Source organism: Oncorhynchus tshawytscha, unplaced genomic scaffold (genome assembly GCF_018296145.1).
Source record: "Oncorhynchus tshawytscha isolate Ot180627B unplaced genomic scaffold, Otsh_v2.0 Un_contig_135_pilon_pilon, whole genome shotgun sequence".
Lineage (NCBI taxonomy): Eukaryota > Metazoa > Chordata > Actinopteri > Salmoniformes > Salmonidae > Oncorhynchus > Oncorhynchus tshawytscha.
In genome coordinates this window covers 365,128-376,687 of record NW_024609739.1, presented here as the reverse complement: position 1 = coordinate 376,687, position 11,560 = coordinate 365,128, and the positions used below count along the sequence as shown (strand labels likewise).

The 11,560-nt window shown below is 47.9% G+C and overlaps 1 protein-coding gene and 1 long non-coding RNA gene across 2 annotated transcripts; both read left to right on the top strand.

Moving 5' to 3' along the window:
• Window positions 1–661: 661 nt before the first annotated feature.
• Window positions 662–11,215, top strand: LOC121845677 (ankyrin repeat and sterile alpha motif domain-containing protein 1B-like; the record flags this gene model as incomplete). Its single annotated transcript, XM_042317448.1, is given in 5 exon segments — window positions 662–748; window positions 1,818–1,955; window positions 2,619–2,786; window positions 8,609–8,700; window positions 9,930–11,215. Coding segments are annotated over 5 exon segments (534 nt in total), but the record flags the coding sequence as incomplete, so codon positions are not given.
• On the top strand, window positions 3,200–6,061 carry LOC121845678. The gene is made up of 2 exons (XR_006082686.1): window positions 3,200–5,324; window positions 5,427–6,061. It is a non-coding gene; the product is annotated as an uncharacterized LOC121845678 (long non-coding RNA).
• Window positions 11,216–11,560: the final 345 nt, after the last annotated feature.

Below are 11,560 nucleotides of genomic sequence, written 5' to 3'. Positions count from 1 at the left end.
ATCTATACGTTTTGAAAATGTCATTTGCACCCATTGTTTTCCATAAGGCATGGGGTAACCTTTGAACTTTTAGAAGATTGGAATTGATTCTGCTAGTAAAGAGGAGAGTGTGTTGATAGGCTGGCTCTCTCTGTGCAGTGATCTCATCCCCATCTTCCTCTTTTTCTGCTTAGTTATAAGCTTGTGTTGATTTCATCTTTCTCTCTCTCTCTTCCCACCCCTTCCCTCGTATTCTATCTCGTTATAAGCTTTGTTGAGCTCTCATCTCATAAGCTCTCATCTCTATCTGTCCCCACTGGGGTTGCACAATTCCAGAAACGTTCAATAAATTCCCTGCCTTTCCCGAAATCCCGGTTTGAGGATTCACGGAATCAGGAGGGAATAAGTCGTGAATCCAGAATCATCCAACCCAGGATCTCTGAAAAGAAAACGGAATTTATTGAAAGTTTTGCAACCATAGTTCCCACTCTCTCTAAAATGGTATTATATTATGAAGAGATTGTTATTGCAGGGTTTTATCGTTCTGCTGTGAAGGTAGACGGTGAGACCGTCTTGTTAGCCTTGTGTTGGTGGCCATCAGTCTAATTGACATCAAATGTTAACTCAGACTCTTCCCTCTTTCTGTCTCCGTCTCTCTCTCTCTCTCTCTCTCTCTCTACAGAAGTCTACAGAACAGATGAAGAAAGTCCCGACCATTGTTCTGTCCGTCTCCTACAAGGGAGTCAAGTTCATTGACGCTACAAACAAGGTGAGAGGCTTTCTTTCCTCCGGCACCATTACTGATGGGGGGAAAACTGAACAGCACTGGGTGGAAGCACCATTACTGATGGGGGGGAAACTGAACAGCACTGGGTGGAAGCACCATTACTGAGAGTAAGAACTGAACAGCACTGGGCGGAAGCACCATTACTGAGAGTAAGAACTGAACAGCACTGGGCGGAAGCACCATTACTGGAAGCACCATTACTGACTGAACAGCACTGGGTGGAAGCACCATTACTGATGGGGGGTGGAAACCATTACTGAACAGCACTGAACAGCACTGGGTGGAGCACCATTACTGATGGGGGAAAACTGAACAGCACTGGGTGGAAGCACCATTACTGAGAGTAAGAACTGAACAGCACTGGGTGGAAGCACCATTACTGAGAGTAAGAACTGAACAGCACTGGGTGGAAGCACCATTACTGGAAGAACAACAGCACTTTACTGATGGGGAAGGCACTGGGTGGAAGCACCATTACTGAACAGCACTGGGTGGAAGCACCATTACTGAGAGTAAGAACTGAACAGCACTGGGTGGAAGCACCATTACTGAGAGTAAGAACTGAACAGCACTGGGTGGAAGCACCATTACTGATGAGTAAGAACTGAACAGCACTGGGTGGAAGCACCATTACTGAGAGTAAGAACTGAACAGCACTGGGTGGAAGCACCATTACTGAGAGTAAGAACTGAACAGCACTGGGTGGAAGCACCATTACTGATGGGGAAAACTGAACAGCACTGGGTGGAAGCACCATTACGGTTTCACAAGATCAAAGCACTGTCTGAACTTCCATCACATAAACTTTCTGTAAAGATAAGAACTCAGCAACCCATTACTCTCAGCACTGGGTGGAAGCACCATTACTCTGAACAGCACTGTCTCATTGTCGGTTTCACAAGATCAAAAGTCTGAACTTCCTTCCCTCCCTCCCTCTCTCTCTCGGTCTTTCTCTCTCTCTGTATCTCTCCCACACTCTCTCCTTCCTTCCCTCTCTCTCTTTCTCTCTCCATTTCTCTTTCTCTGTCTCTCCCTCTGTCTCTCTCTCTAGAACATCATAGCTGAGCATGAGATCCGTAACATCTCATGTGCGGCCCAGGATCCTGAGGATCTGTCCACGTTTGCCTACATCACCAAAGACCTCAAGTCCAGCCACCACTACTGCCATGTCTTCACTGCCTTCGATGTGGTGAGTCACACACACTGTCTGTGAGGAGGTCGACGTGGTGAGTCACACACACTGTCTGTGAGGAGGTCGACGTGGTGAGTCACACACACTGTCTGTGAGGAGGTCGACGTGGTGAGTCACACACACTGTCTGTGAGGAGGTCGTCTGTGAGGAGGTCGTGGTGAGTCACACACACTGTGAGTCACTGTCTGTGAGGAGGTCGACGTGGTGAGTCACACACACTGTCACACACACTGTGAGGAGGTCGACGTGGTGAGTCACACACACTGTCTGTGAGGAGGTCGACGTGGTGAGTCACACACACTGTCTGTGAGGAGGTCGACGTGGTGAGTCACACACACTGTCTGTGAGCAGGTCGACGTGGTGAGTCACACACAATGTCTGTGAGGAGGTCGATGTGGTGAGTCACACACACTGTCTGTGAGCAGGTCGACATGGTGAGTCTCACACGCACACAGCACCCTCTGTCTGTGAGGGGGACAAGTGGCTTTAATAATTAGTTACTTCCTGGTTTGAGAACTACTGTCATGATGAAATGGCAGGTTTGCGTGTGTGTGTTCGTAAGTGCGTGCGCATACATGCGTAACATTACATGCGTATATGTGTGTTTATGACATTCCGTGTGTGTGGGTGCATGCATGTTTGTGTGTGTGTTTTTAACAGAACCTGGCGTATGAGATCATCCTGACCCTGGGCCAGGCCTTTGAAGTAGCCTACCAGCTGGCCCTACAGGCCAGGAAGAGTGGCCATGGCTCCTCCACGCTGCCAGAGAGCTTTGACATCAAGCCCAACAAGCCCGTCCCCAAGCCCCGCGTCAACATCCGCAAGTCTGTGAGTAATGACACTAGTTTATACCCTCCGTTTAACCTTTACCCTCTACTACAACCTCCACCACGACCTCTCACCTTTCGTCAACACCTCTGTGCGAGCCATACCGTACTGTCTAGACCAACTGTAAGCTCCTATACCACGCTGTTCCACGACCTCTCACCTTTCGTCAACACCTCTGTGCGAGCCATACCGTACTGTCTAGACCAACTGTAAGCTCCTATACCACGCTGTTCCACGACCTCTCACCTTTCGTCCACACCTCTGTGCGAGCCATACCGTACTGTCTAGACCAACTGTAAGCTCCTATACCACGCTGTTCCACGACCTCTCACCTTTCGTCAACACCTCTGTGCGAGCCATACCGTACTGTCTAGACCAACTGTAAGCTCCTATACCACGCTGTTCCACGACCTCTCACCTTTCGTCAACACCTCTGTGCGAGCCATACCGTACTGTCTAGACCAACTGTAAGCTCCTATACCACGCTGTTCCACGACCTCTCACCTTTCACCTGTCAAAATAAGCCTTTATAAGTCCCACATAATACTGCAGCCAACCCTCCCCATCACACAACTACTTCCCTTTCCTATGACCTCTCACCTTTCACCTCTCATCAACATCCACTAGCCTATAGTGTCTCCCATGACCTCTCACCTGTCCTCTGTTTCCAGTACAGGTACATTAGAGTGAACATCTCTAAGCTCCTTCAATGCCTTTGTTTGCATTGTTATCAGTGTTAGCATGTTATTGTGAGTGTGTTGGTGTGTTTAGCGTTAACTCACTCCTTTTTCAAAGTGGTCTGTTGTGGTTATCGATGGTTGTGTGTGTGTGTGTGTGTGTGTGTGTGTGTGTGTCTTGGCCACACTGAGCCTGGAGTGTAGGTCAGAGGTGTGGGTCGGAGGTGTAGGTCAGAGGTGTGGGTCGGAGGTGCAGGTCAGAGGTGCAGGTCAGAGGTGCGGGTCGGAGGTGCGGGTCGGAGGTGCGGGTCGGAGGTGCGGGTCGGAGGTGCGGGTCGGAGGTGCGGGTCGGAGGTGCTGGTCAGAGGTGCTGGTCAGAGGTGCGGGTCAGAGGTGCGGGTCAGAGGTGCGGGTCGGAGGTGTAGTAGAGGTGTAGTAGAGGCGTAGCAGAGGCGTAGTAGAGGCGTAGTAGAGGCGTAGTAGAGGCGTAGTAGAGGCGTAGTAGAGGCGTAGTAGAGGCGTAGTAGAGGCGTAGTAGAGGCGTAGTAGAGGCGTAGTAGAGGCGTAGCAGAGGCGTAGCAGAGGCGTAGCAGAGGCATAGTAGAGGCGTAGTAGAGGTGTAGTATAGGGTAAATGAAAGTAAACACATTTTACCCACCTTTCAATAATGCATTGAAAGAAAAGGAAGCGTTACTTTTCCACTGCGATCAGAGTTTACCCACCTATTTTCTGACCACTACATCACGGGTGTAGATGGATGTTTGATCTGTAAAAGACCCACTTTATCTTTCTCTCTCTGCAGTCTCTGACAGCGATGGGTGATTGATGAGGGCTGTTTACATAGAGCTCTGTGGAGCCCAGCCCTGCTCACAGTGTGTGTGTGTGTGTGTGTGTGTGTGTGTGTGTGTGTGTGTGTGTGTGTGTGTGTGTGTGTGTGTGTGTGTGTGTGTGTGTGTGTGTGTGTGTGTGTGTGTGTGTGTGTGTGTGTACGCGCGCGCATCTCAGCTTTATGGGTGTGTGTGCATCTCTCAGCTATGTGTGTATTAGTGTTGGCTCTGTCCATGGCTCTCTCCCAGTCCCACGCAGGTAGACGTTGCCAGAGCCATCTACCCCAGCCACAGTGCCTGTCTGTCCCCACAGCCTCCCCTTGGATTCCAGTTCCTGGAGCTTTAAAATAGACCTAGACGGACAGTTAGATTTACCATAGACATGCACTGTACACCACTGGATCCTTAAAAGCATTATTCTGTATAGTGTTCCCATGTGGATTTACTGGGCTATATGAGTATGGTCACGGCCCAAATGTGGCACCGTATTCCCTATATATTGCATGGGCCCTGGTCAAACATGTGCACTATAAAGGAATAGGTTGCCATTTGGGAAGCATACTATGAGTGAGGTAAGTGCTATTTGTGCTGGCTTCTCATGTACAGAACACAGTACTAATGTCCCCTTCCAGAAAGTGAGTCAGGGGACAGATAAAGTGAGTCAGGGGATAGATAAAGTGAGTCAGGGGACAGATAAAGTGAGTCAGGAGACAGGTAAAGTGAGTCAGGGGACAGATAAAGTGAGTCAGGGGACAGATAAAGTGAGTCAGGGGACAGGTAAAGTGAGTCAGGGGACAGATAAAGTGAGTCAGGGGACAGATAAAAGTGAGTCAGGGGACAGATAAAAGTGAGTCAGGGGACAGATAAAAGTGAGTCAGGGGACAGATAAAAGTGAGTCAGGGGACAGATAAAAGTGAGTCAGGGGACAGATAAAGTGAGTCAGGGGACAGGTAAAGTGAGTCAGGGGACAGGTAAAGTGAGTCAGGGGACAGATAAAGTGAGTCAGGAGACAGGTAAAGTGAGTCAGGGGACAGGTAAAGTGAGTCAGGGGACAGATAAAGTGATTCAGGGGACAGATAAAGTGAGTCAGGAGACAAGTAAAGTCAGGGGACAGGATAAAGTGAGTCAGGGGACAGGTAAAGTGAGTCAGGGGACAGATAAAGTGAGTCAGGGGACAGATAAAGTGAGTCAGGGGACAGATAAAGTGAGTCAGGGGACAGAAAGTGAGTCAGGGGACAGGTAAAGTGAGTCAGGAGACAGGTAACGTGAGTCAGGAGACAGGATAAAGTGAGTCAGGGGACAGGTAAAGTGAGTCAGGGGACAGATAAAGTGAGTCAGGGGACAGATAAAGTGAGTCAGGGACAGAAAGTGAGTCAGGGGACAGATAAAGTGAGTCAGGGGACAGGTAAAGTGAGTCAGGGGACAGGTAAAGTGAGTCAGGGGACAGGTAAAGTGAGTCAGGGGACAGATAAAGTGAGTCAGGAGACAGGTAAAGTGAGTCAGGAGACAGGTAAAGTGAGTCAGGAGACAGGTAACGTGAGTCAGGGGACAGGATAAAGTGAGTCAGGGGACAGGATAAAGTGAGTCAGGGGACATGTAAAAGTGAGTCGGGGACAGGTAAAAGTGAGTCAGGGGACAGGTAAAAGTGAGTCAGGGGACAGGTAAAAGTGAGTCAGGGGACAGGTAAAAGTGAGTCAGGGGACAGGTAAAAGTGAGTCAGGGGACAGGTAAAAGTGAGTCAGGGGACAGGTAAAAGTGAGTCAGGGGACAGATAAAGTGAGTCAGGGGACAGGTAAAATGAGTCAGGGGACAGCTTTGTCTCTCTCTCTGTGCTGTTGGAGGTCATATAATATATGTGGTCATAGTAGTGCTGCTATCTAAAATTGTAATTGTCTTATCTAGTGGGTTGGAGATGTGAGGTTTTCTTTCCCTCTGTCTCATCTGTGTGTGTGTTCTGTGTGTGTGTGTGTGTGCTCATGTCACAGAGATGGACGATGGCATGACTCCGCTGCTGTTACATTAACCATTAACCGCCTGCTCTGAAAGTGTGTCTGTGCGCGTGTGTGCTTTTGAGCATATGCCTGCATGTGTGTGTGCGCGTGTGTTTGTGTTGTGTGTGTGTGTGTGGGAATGTAGTTAATAGCTTGTGTAGTGCTGCGGATGGAACTACAGTGAAGCATGCTGCAGGATTCACTTAATATGCCCACCAGCAGCTGTTCACAGTCATTATTTTGCAGCACTTATGTCTGTGTAAACCTGTGGATTACTGTTCCTCCTCTCTCCTTTCCTCCTACTCTCCTCCTCCTCTTCTCCTTCTCTCCTCCTTCTCTCCTCTTCTCCTCCTACTTTCCTCTCCTCTCCTTCTGTCCTCTCATCCTCCTCTTCTCCTTCTCTCCTCCTTCTCTCCTACTCTCCTCTCCTTCTGTCCTCTCATCCTCCTCTTCTCCTTCTCTCCTCTTCTCCTTCTCTCCTCTTCTCTTCTCCTTCTCTCCTCCTCCTCTTCTTCTTCTCTCCTCTCCTCCTTCTCTCCTCTCCTCCTCCTTCTCTCCTGGTGAGACCGATACGGCTTAGTTTTTAATCTTCCTCTGTCTTGTCCTCCTTTCTCTACATCGTCCTTGTGTGTGTATGTGTGTTCTTCTATCTGCATGAAGTGTTCCTTTGGAGTGTCCCTGGTGTTACCATCGTTGCAGCTGTGTTGTTATGGCGTTGCAGTGGTGTTACTATGACGTTACTGAACTGTTACCATACGGTTTCAGTGTTGTTGCCGTGCTGTTGCCGAGCAGGCCCCCTTTGACCTCTCTGTGACCTCTGTGTTCCTCCCCCTATAGGTCATCATGTACCCCTCTAGCCGTTGGTCGCTGGGTCACATATACACCCCCCACCGGCCTCCTCTCCACCCTCCTCTTCCTCCTCCTCCACCACTCCTCCTCCGTCACCCTCACAAAGTTCCCTTTCAGGTCTTCCTCCCTTCTCCTTTCTTTCTTACTCTTGACTGTCTGCTCTCTTTGTTGTTTTTGTCTCCATACACTTTGATCACTCTATAGATCTTTTGTTTGTCTCTGTGGTTGGTCCTGCCTCTGTCAACTCCACTCAGATCGTGTGTGTGTGTACGTGTGTGTGCGTGCGCGCGTTCATACATTCTTCCAGTTTCAGCATTGCAGTGTTCACAGGTAGGGACCCACTCCCCAAATCATCTTTTAGTCTATCACGGACCAATGTGGTGGAAGGAAAGCACCCTCGGCAACCAGAATGAGCATTTTGATTGGTTGTTGAAAAGTAAACTTTTGACGGGGAAAGAGCATAGCCTGGTCTTGAACAAGTCATTTTCAGCCATGGGAAGATGTTGTGGGGTTTAGAGTACGGAGATTATTTGTAATATTATATACTGTTTTCTTTTCTTTCCTCATTAAACTACATTGTGATACGTACGTTGATATGAGGCCAACAATATATTTTCAGACCTAAAGCAAGTGCCTCCATATTTAAGTGTTGGTGTGGAAGTCTGTGATCGTGCCTCTCCACTATAACTCTCTCTCTCTCCTGTTCTCTCAGCCCCAGACCCCTCTCTCACTCTCTCTCTCTCCTGTTCTCTCAGCCCCAGACCCCTCTCTCACTCTCTCTCTCCTGTTCTCTCAGCCCCAGACCCCTCTCTCACTCTCTCTCTCTCTCTGTTCTCTCAGCCCCAGACCCCTCTCTCTCTCTCCTGTTCTCTCAGCCCGAGGCCCCTCTCTCTCTCTCTGTTCTCTCAGCCCGAGGCCCCTCTCTCTCTCTATCCTGTTCTCTCAGCCCCAGACCCCTTTCTCTCTCTCCTGTTCTCTCAGCGCAGACCCCTCTCTCACTCTCTCCTGTTCTCTCAGCCCCAGACCACTCTCTCTCTCCTGTTCTCTCAGCCCAGACCCCCTCTCTCTCCTGTTCTCTCAGCCCAGACCCCCTCTCTCTCCTGTTCTCTCAGCCCCAGACCCGTCTGTCTCTCTCTCTAACTCCCTTTCTCTCCTGTTCTCTCAGCCCAGACCCTTTCTCTCTCTCCTGTTCTCTCAGCGCAGACCCCTCTCTCTCTCTCTATCCTGTTCTCTCAGCCCCAGATCCGTCTCTCTCTCTCCTGTTCTCTCAGCCCAGACCCCCTCTCTCTCCTGTTCTCTCAGCCCAGACCCCCTCTCTCTCCTGTTCTCTCAGCCCAGACCCCCTCTCTCTCTCTCTCTCTCTCTCTCTCTCCTGACATGTATTATTATCCCATTTTTTCTCTGACAATGTTTAACCATCCCTCTCTCTCTCCATCCTCTCTCTCTCTCCCTACTCTCACTCCTTCTCCCTCTCTCAGATGGAGCAGCCGTCGATGGAGCAGAAGGGTCATGCCAACGTGCCATGGATAGTGGAACCAGGGCAGGAGGCCAAGAGAGGAGCAAACACCAAGTATGAGACCACTATTTTCTAATAGCGTATACCACCCGCCTGTCCACCTCTGTGTGTGTGCCTTGCAGAGAGCTGGCCCTCTAGAGGCCCCCCAACGGAGCTGCACGGCACGAGCAACCCTCTTATGCGGCGACGTGTGTGACCTCACTGGCCGAAAAACCCGCTCCGCCGCAACCTCTGCATGATGCCGTTTGGCGCTGCGCTGTGTGTCTCTCTCTCACACACTCCTCTCTCTTGCTCTCTTCCCACCCTCCTTTTCCTTGTCCTGTTGACGCCTTAGCCTGCCTGCAGGGGCGGAGCATGAACTTTTACCCTTGGGGTGATGGTGCACCTCTCTGTCTAGACCTGTAGGGGGCAACAGTCAGTTCTATTTTTCCATTTTCCATGGTCAGCCCTCCCCTCCTATTTTTCAGGCAGGCAGTCAGTTGGTTGGTCAGTCAGTCAGTCAATCACTCTTTTTTTTTTTCCTGACTGGGGGGGGTGGAACCATTTGGTTATATCTCATGTTTTTCCTCTTCCTACTGCTGTTCCTCTGCTCCTTGCTTTTCTTTTTTGTCTCTCTCTTTTCACCCCTTCGACAAGCTGAATGAGAATATCTAGACCATTATGCTGCTAAGAACCCCACCCCTAACAGTCTTTTTGTCTTTGTTGGTTTTTAGAGCAAAGCCAATTCTCCAGCACTAGGTTTGCGTGTTGATGTTTTGGGGGATTTTGTTGTCCAGTACTGGCAACCCAGAGGAAAGTGGAGGGACATTTGTTTATCAGTTCCATCTAGTTGGAGAGGATAGTGGACTGCTATGAGAGATGATGTAGCAAATGTTACTTTAAAAATAAAAAGTTGCTAGTTCAACAGACTCCTGTTTTTATCATATATCAGTCTTTGATTTTTACAGCAGATTATTTTTTTTAGACATATTTTGAGAAATTTGAGTGGCAAAACGTTGTTTGTTTATTTGAGACTAATTGACCTTTGACACAGGGAGGAATTGTTTTTAAACCACACGCTATACCCGTGTCCAGATTTAATTTGTTTAAAATAGGTTATTATTAGATTCATCATTTTCTTTCTATACTTGTTTTGTTGGGAAATGCTGAAAAGGTTTAGCTTGTGGCTTGTGAGGCGCATGGAGTCCATTTTGGAATGACTGGTAACGAGGGAGGGGCGGGGCCGGTGGATAGGAGGCGGGGTTTGGGGACTCTCTGGATAAGTGGTGTGATCTCATTCGCAGGGCAATGCCGGACGCCCATGTCTATTACTGTGGAATGCAAAGAATGTAGCCAGCCTTAAACATGGACCCTCACACACAATGCAAAAAGGACTACAAATGTGGACCCTTCTGTCTCTGTGTCAAAGGACTACAAACATGGACACTCTCTAACGAACTTGGTGTTTAAGGTTGATTACAAAACGAGGACATCTTCCCACAAACCACAAACATTGGACCCATGGACTATCTGTACACACACAGACACACACAGTTAAGGGACTGCTTAGTAACAGATGTCAGTCAGATATGTGAATGTAGACTTTCATTGAAGCAGCCACAACTCTAGCCCCTGTTCTGCATTCAATTGGACCTTGACCTTTGAACTCTATACCATGGTCACCCAAGGTCTGGACTGTAACGGACAATTGTGTGTATTTGAATGGGGACGAGGTAAAGGACTTCTGGTTGGCTCTTTTCCTCTTGTTTAAGTTTGGTTTGACGGTCAATAATACAATAATATGGATAGAATTGGCCGTGCCGGACCACCATGCAACAGGTGAGCCCTGTGCCAAGTGGCATCACAAAGGATGGCTCCGCCTACCTGAGCAAAACACCATCATCCCAATTAAAGAAATATTCATACTAATGCCGGACGTTTTAAATGTTTCATATGAGATTACCTTATGATTATTCTTGTGCAATTCTTGTCTACTCTTGTCTTAATGTTACATTATTTTTATATGATATGCTGAAATTTAAAAATCTGGGCTTGAGAATGATTGCCCTCCTTTAAAAAATATCATAATAGTTCTATACGGAGAGTGAATGTTTCAGATGGCTCCTCTCCTTATTATTAATAATAATAGCTATTATTATTATTATTGTGTCCGGTCAACACACCAATCTGTTTCTCATGGGGCTAGACTCATAACTCCAAGCAGATGTCATATTTTACCACAGTATTTCTGTATTCTGTGGATGAATACATAGTCCTCTCTAAATGTACATAGATATTTTGCCAGCTCATTGTTCATACATGTAATGTAGTAAAACATTTACAAAAATAAAGGAATCAAATATTTGCCGCACATCGCACTGGAGACAAGGTACCAAAATGAAAAGGTCAGAGTTGAAAATAAAATCTATGGTTCTAGAGATTGTATTGGGGAGGGCTGGGACATCACTGCTGACTAACTCATGTACATAGGCTTGGGCTTCCAGCACACAGATTTTGTACGTTTTGGTCATTATTTAAATCCTTGTAAATCACATGGAATAAACACAACTTGTACAACCATTAATCACCATTGGTCTCCGGGTCTATACTTTACTGGGTTGTAATGTACTGGTTGAGATTATTGTCCTTTTTCATGTCCCATGTTTTATCTGACTCCTTCAATTTGTACTGATTTTGGTCTGTGAGTGAGTCTCAATTGTATTTCATTGATTCCTCATGTCGACTCTCACCTAAAAAAGGCATTGGAGGTCATCTGAGGTTCCTCCCCTTGTACCTTCTCCCTAATTCATTTTTAGAAGGAGACAGGCAGAGAGGATGTGACGAATCAAGGAACACAATTGAGATGCACCCATATAATTAGTCCCCCCAAAAATAGAATGGTGGGAACCTTCTTATGATGGATAAAGGTCAGCCA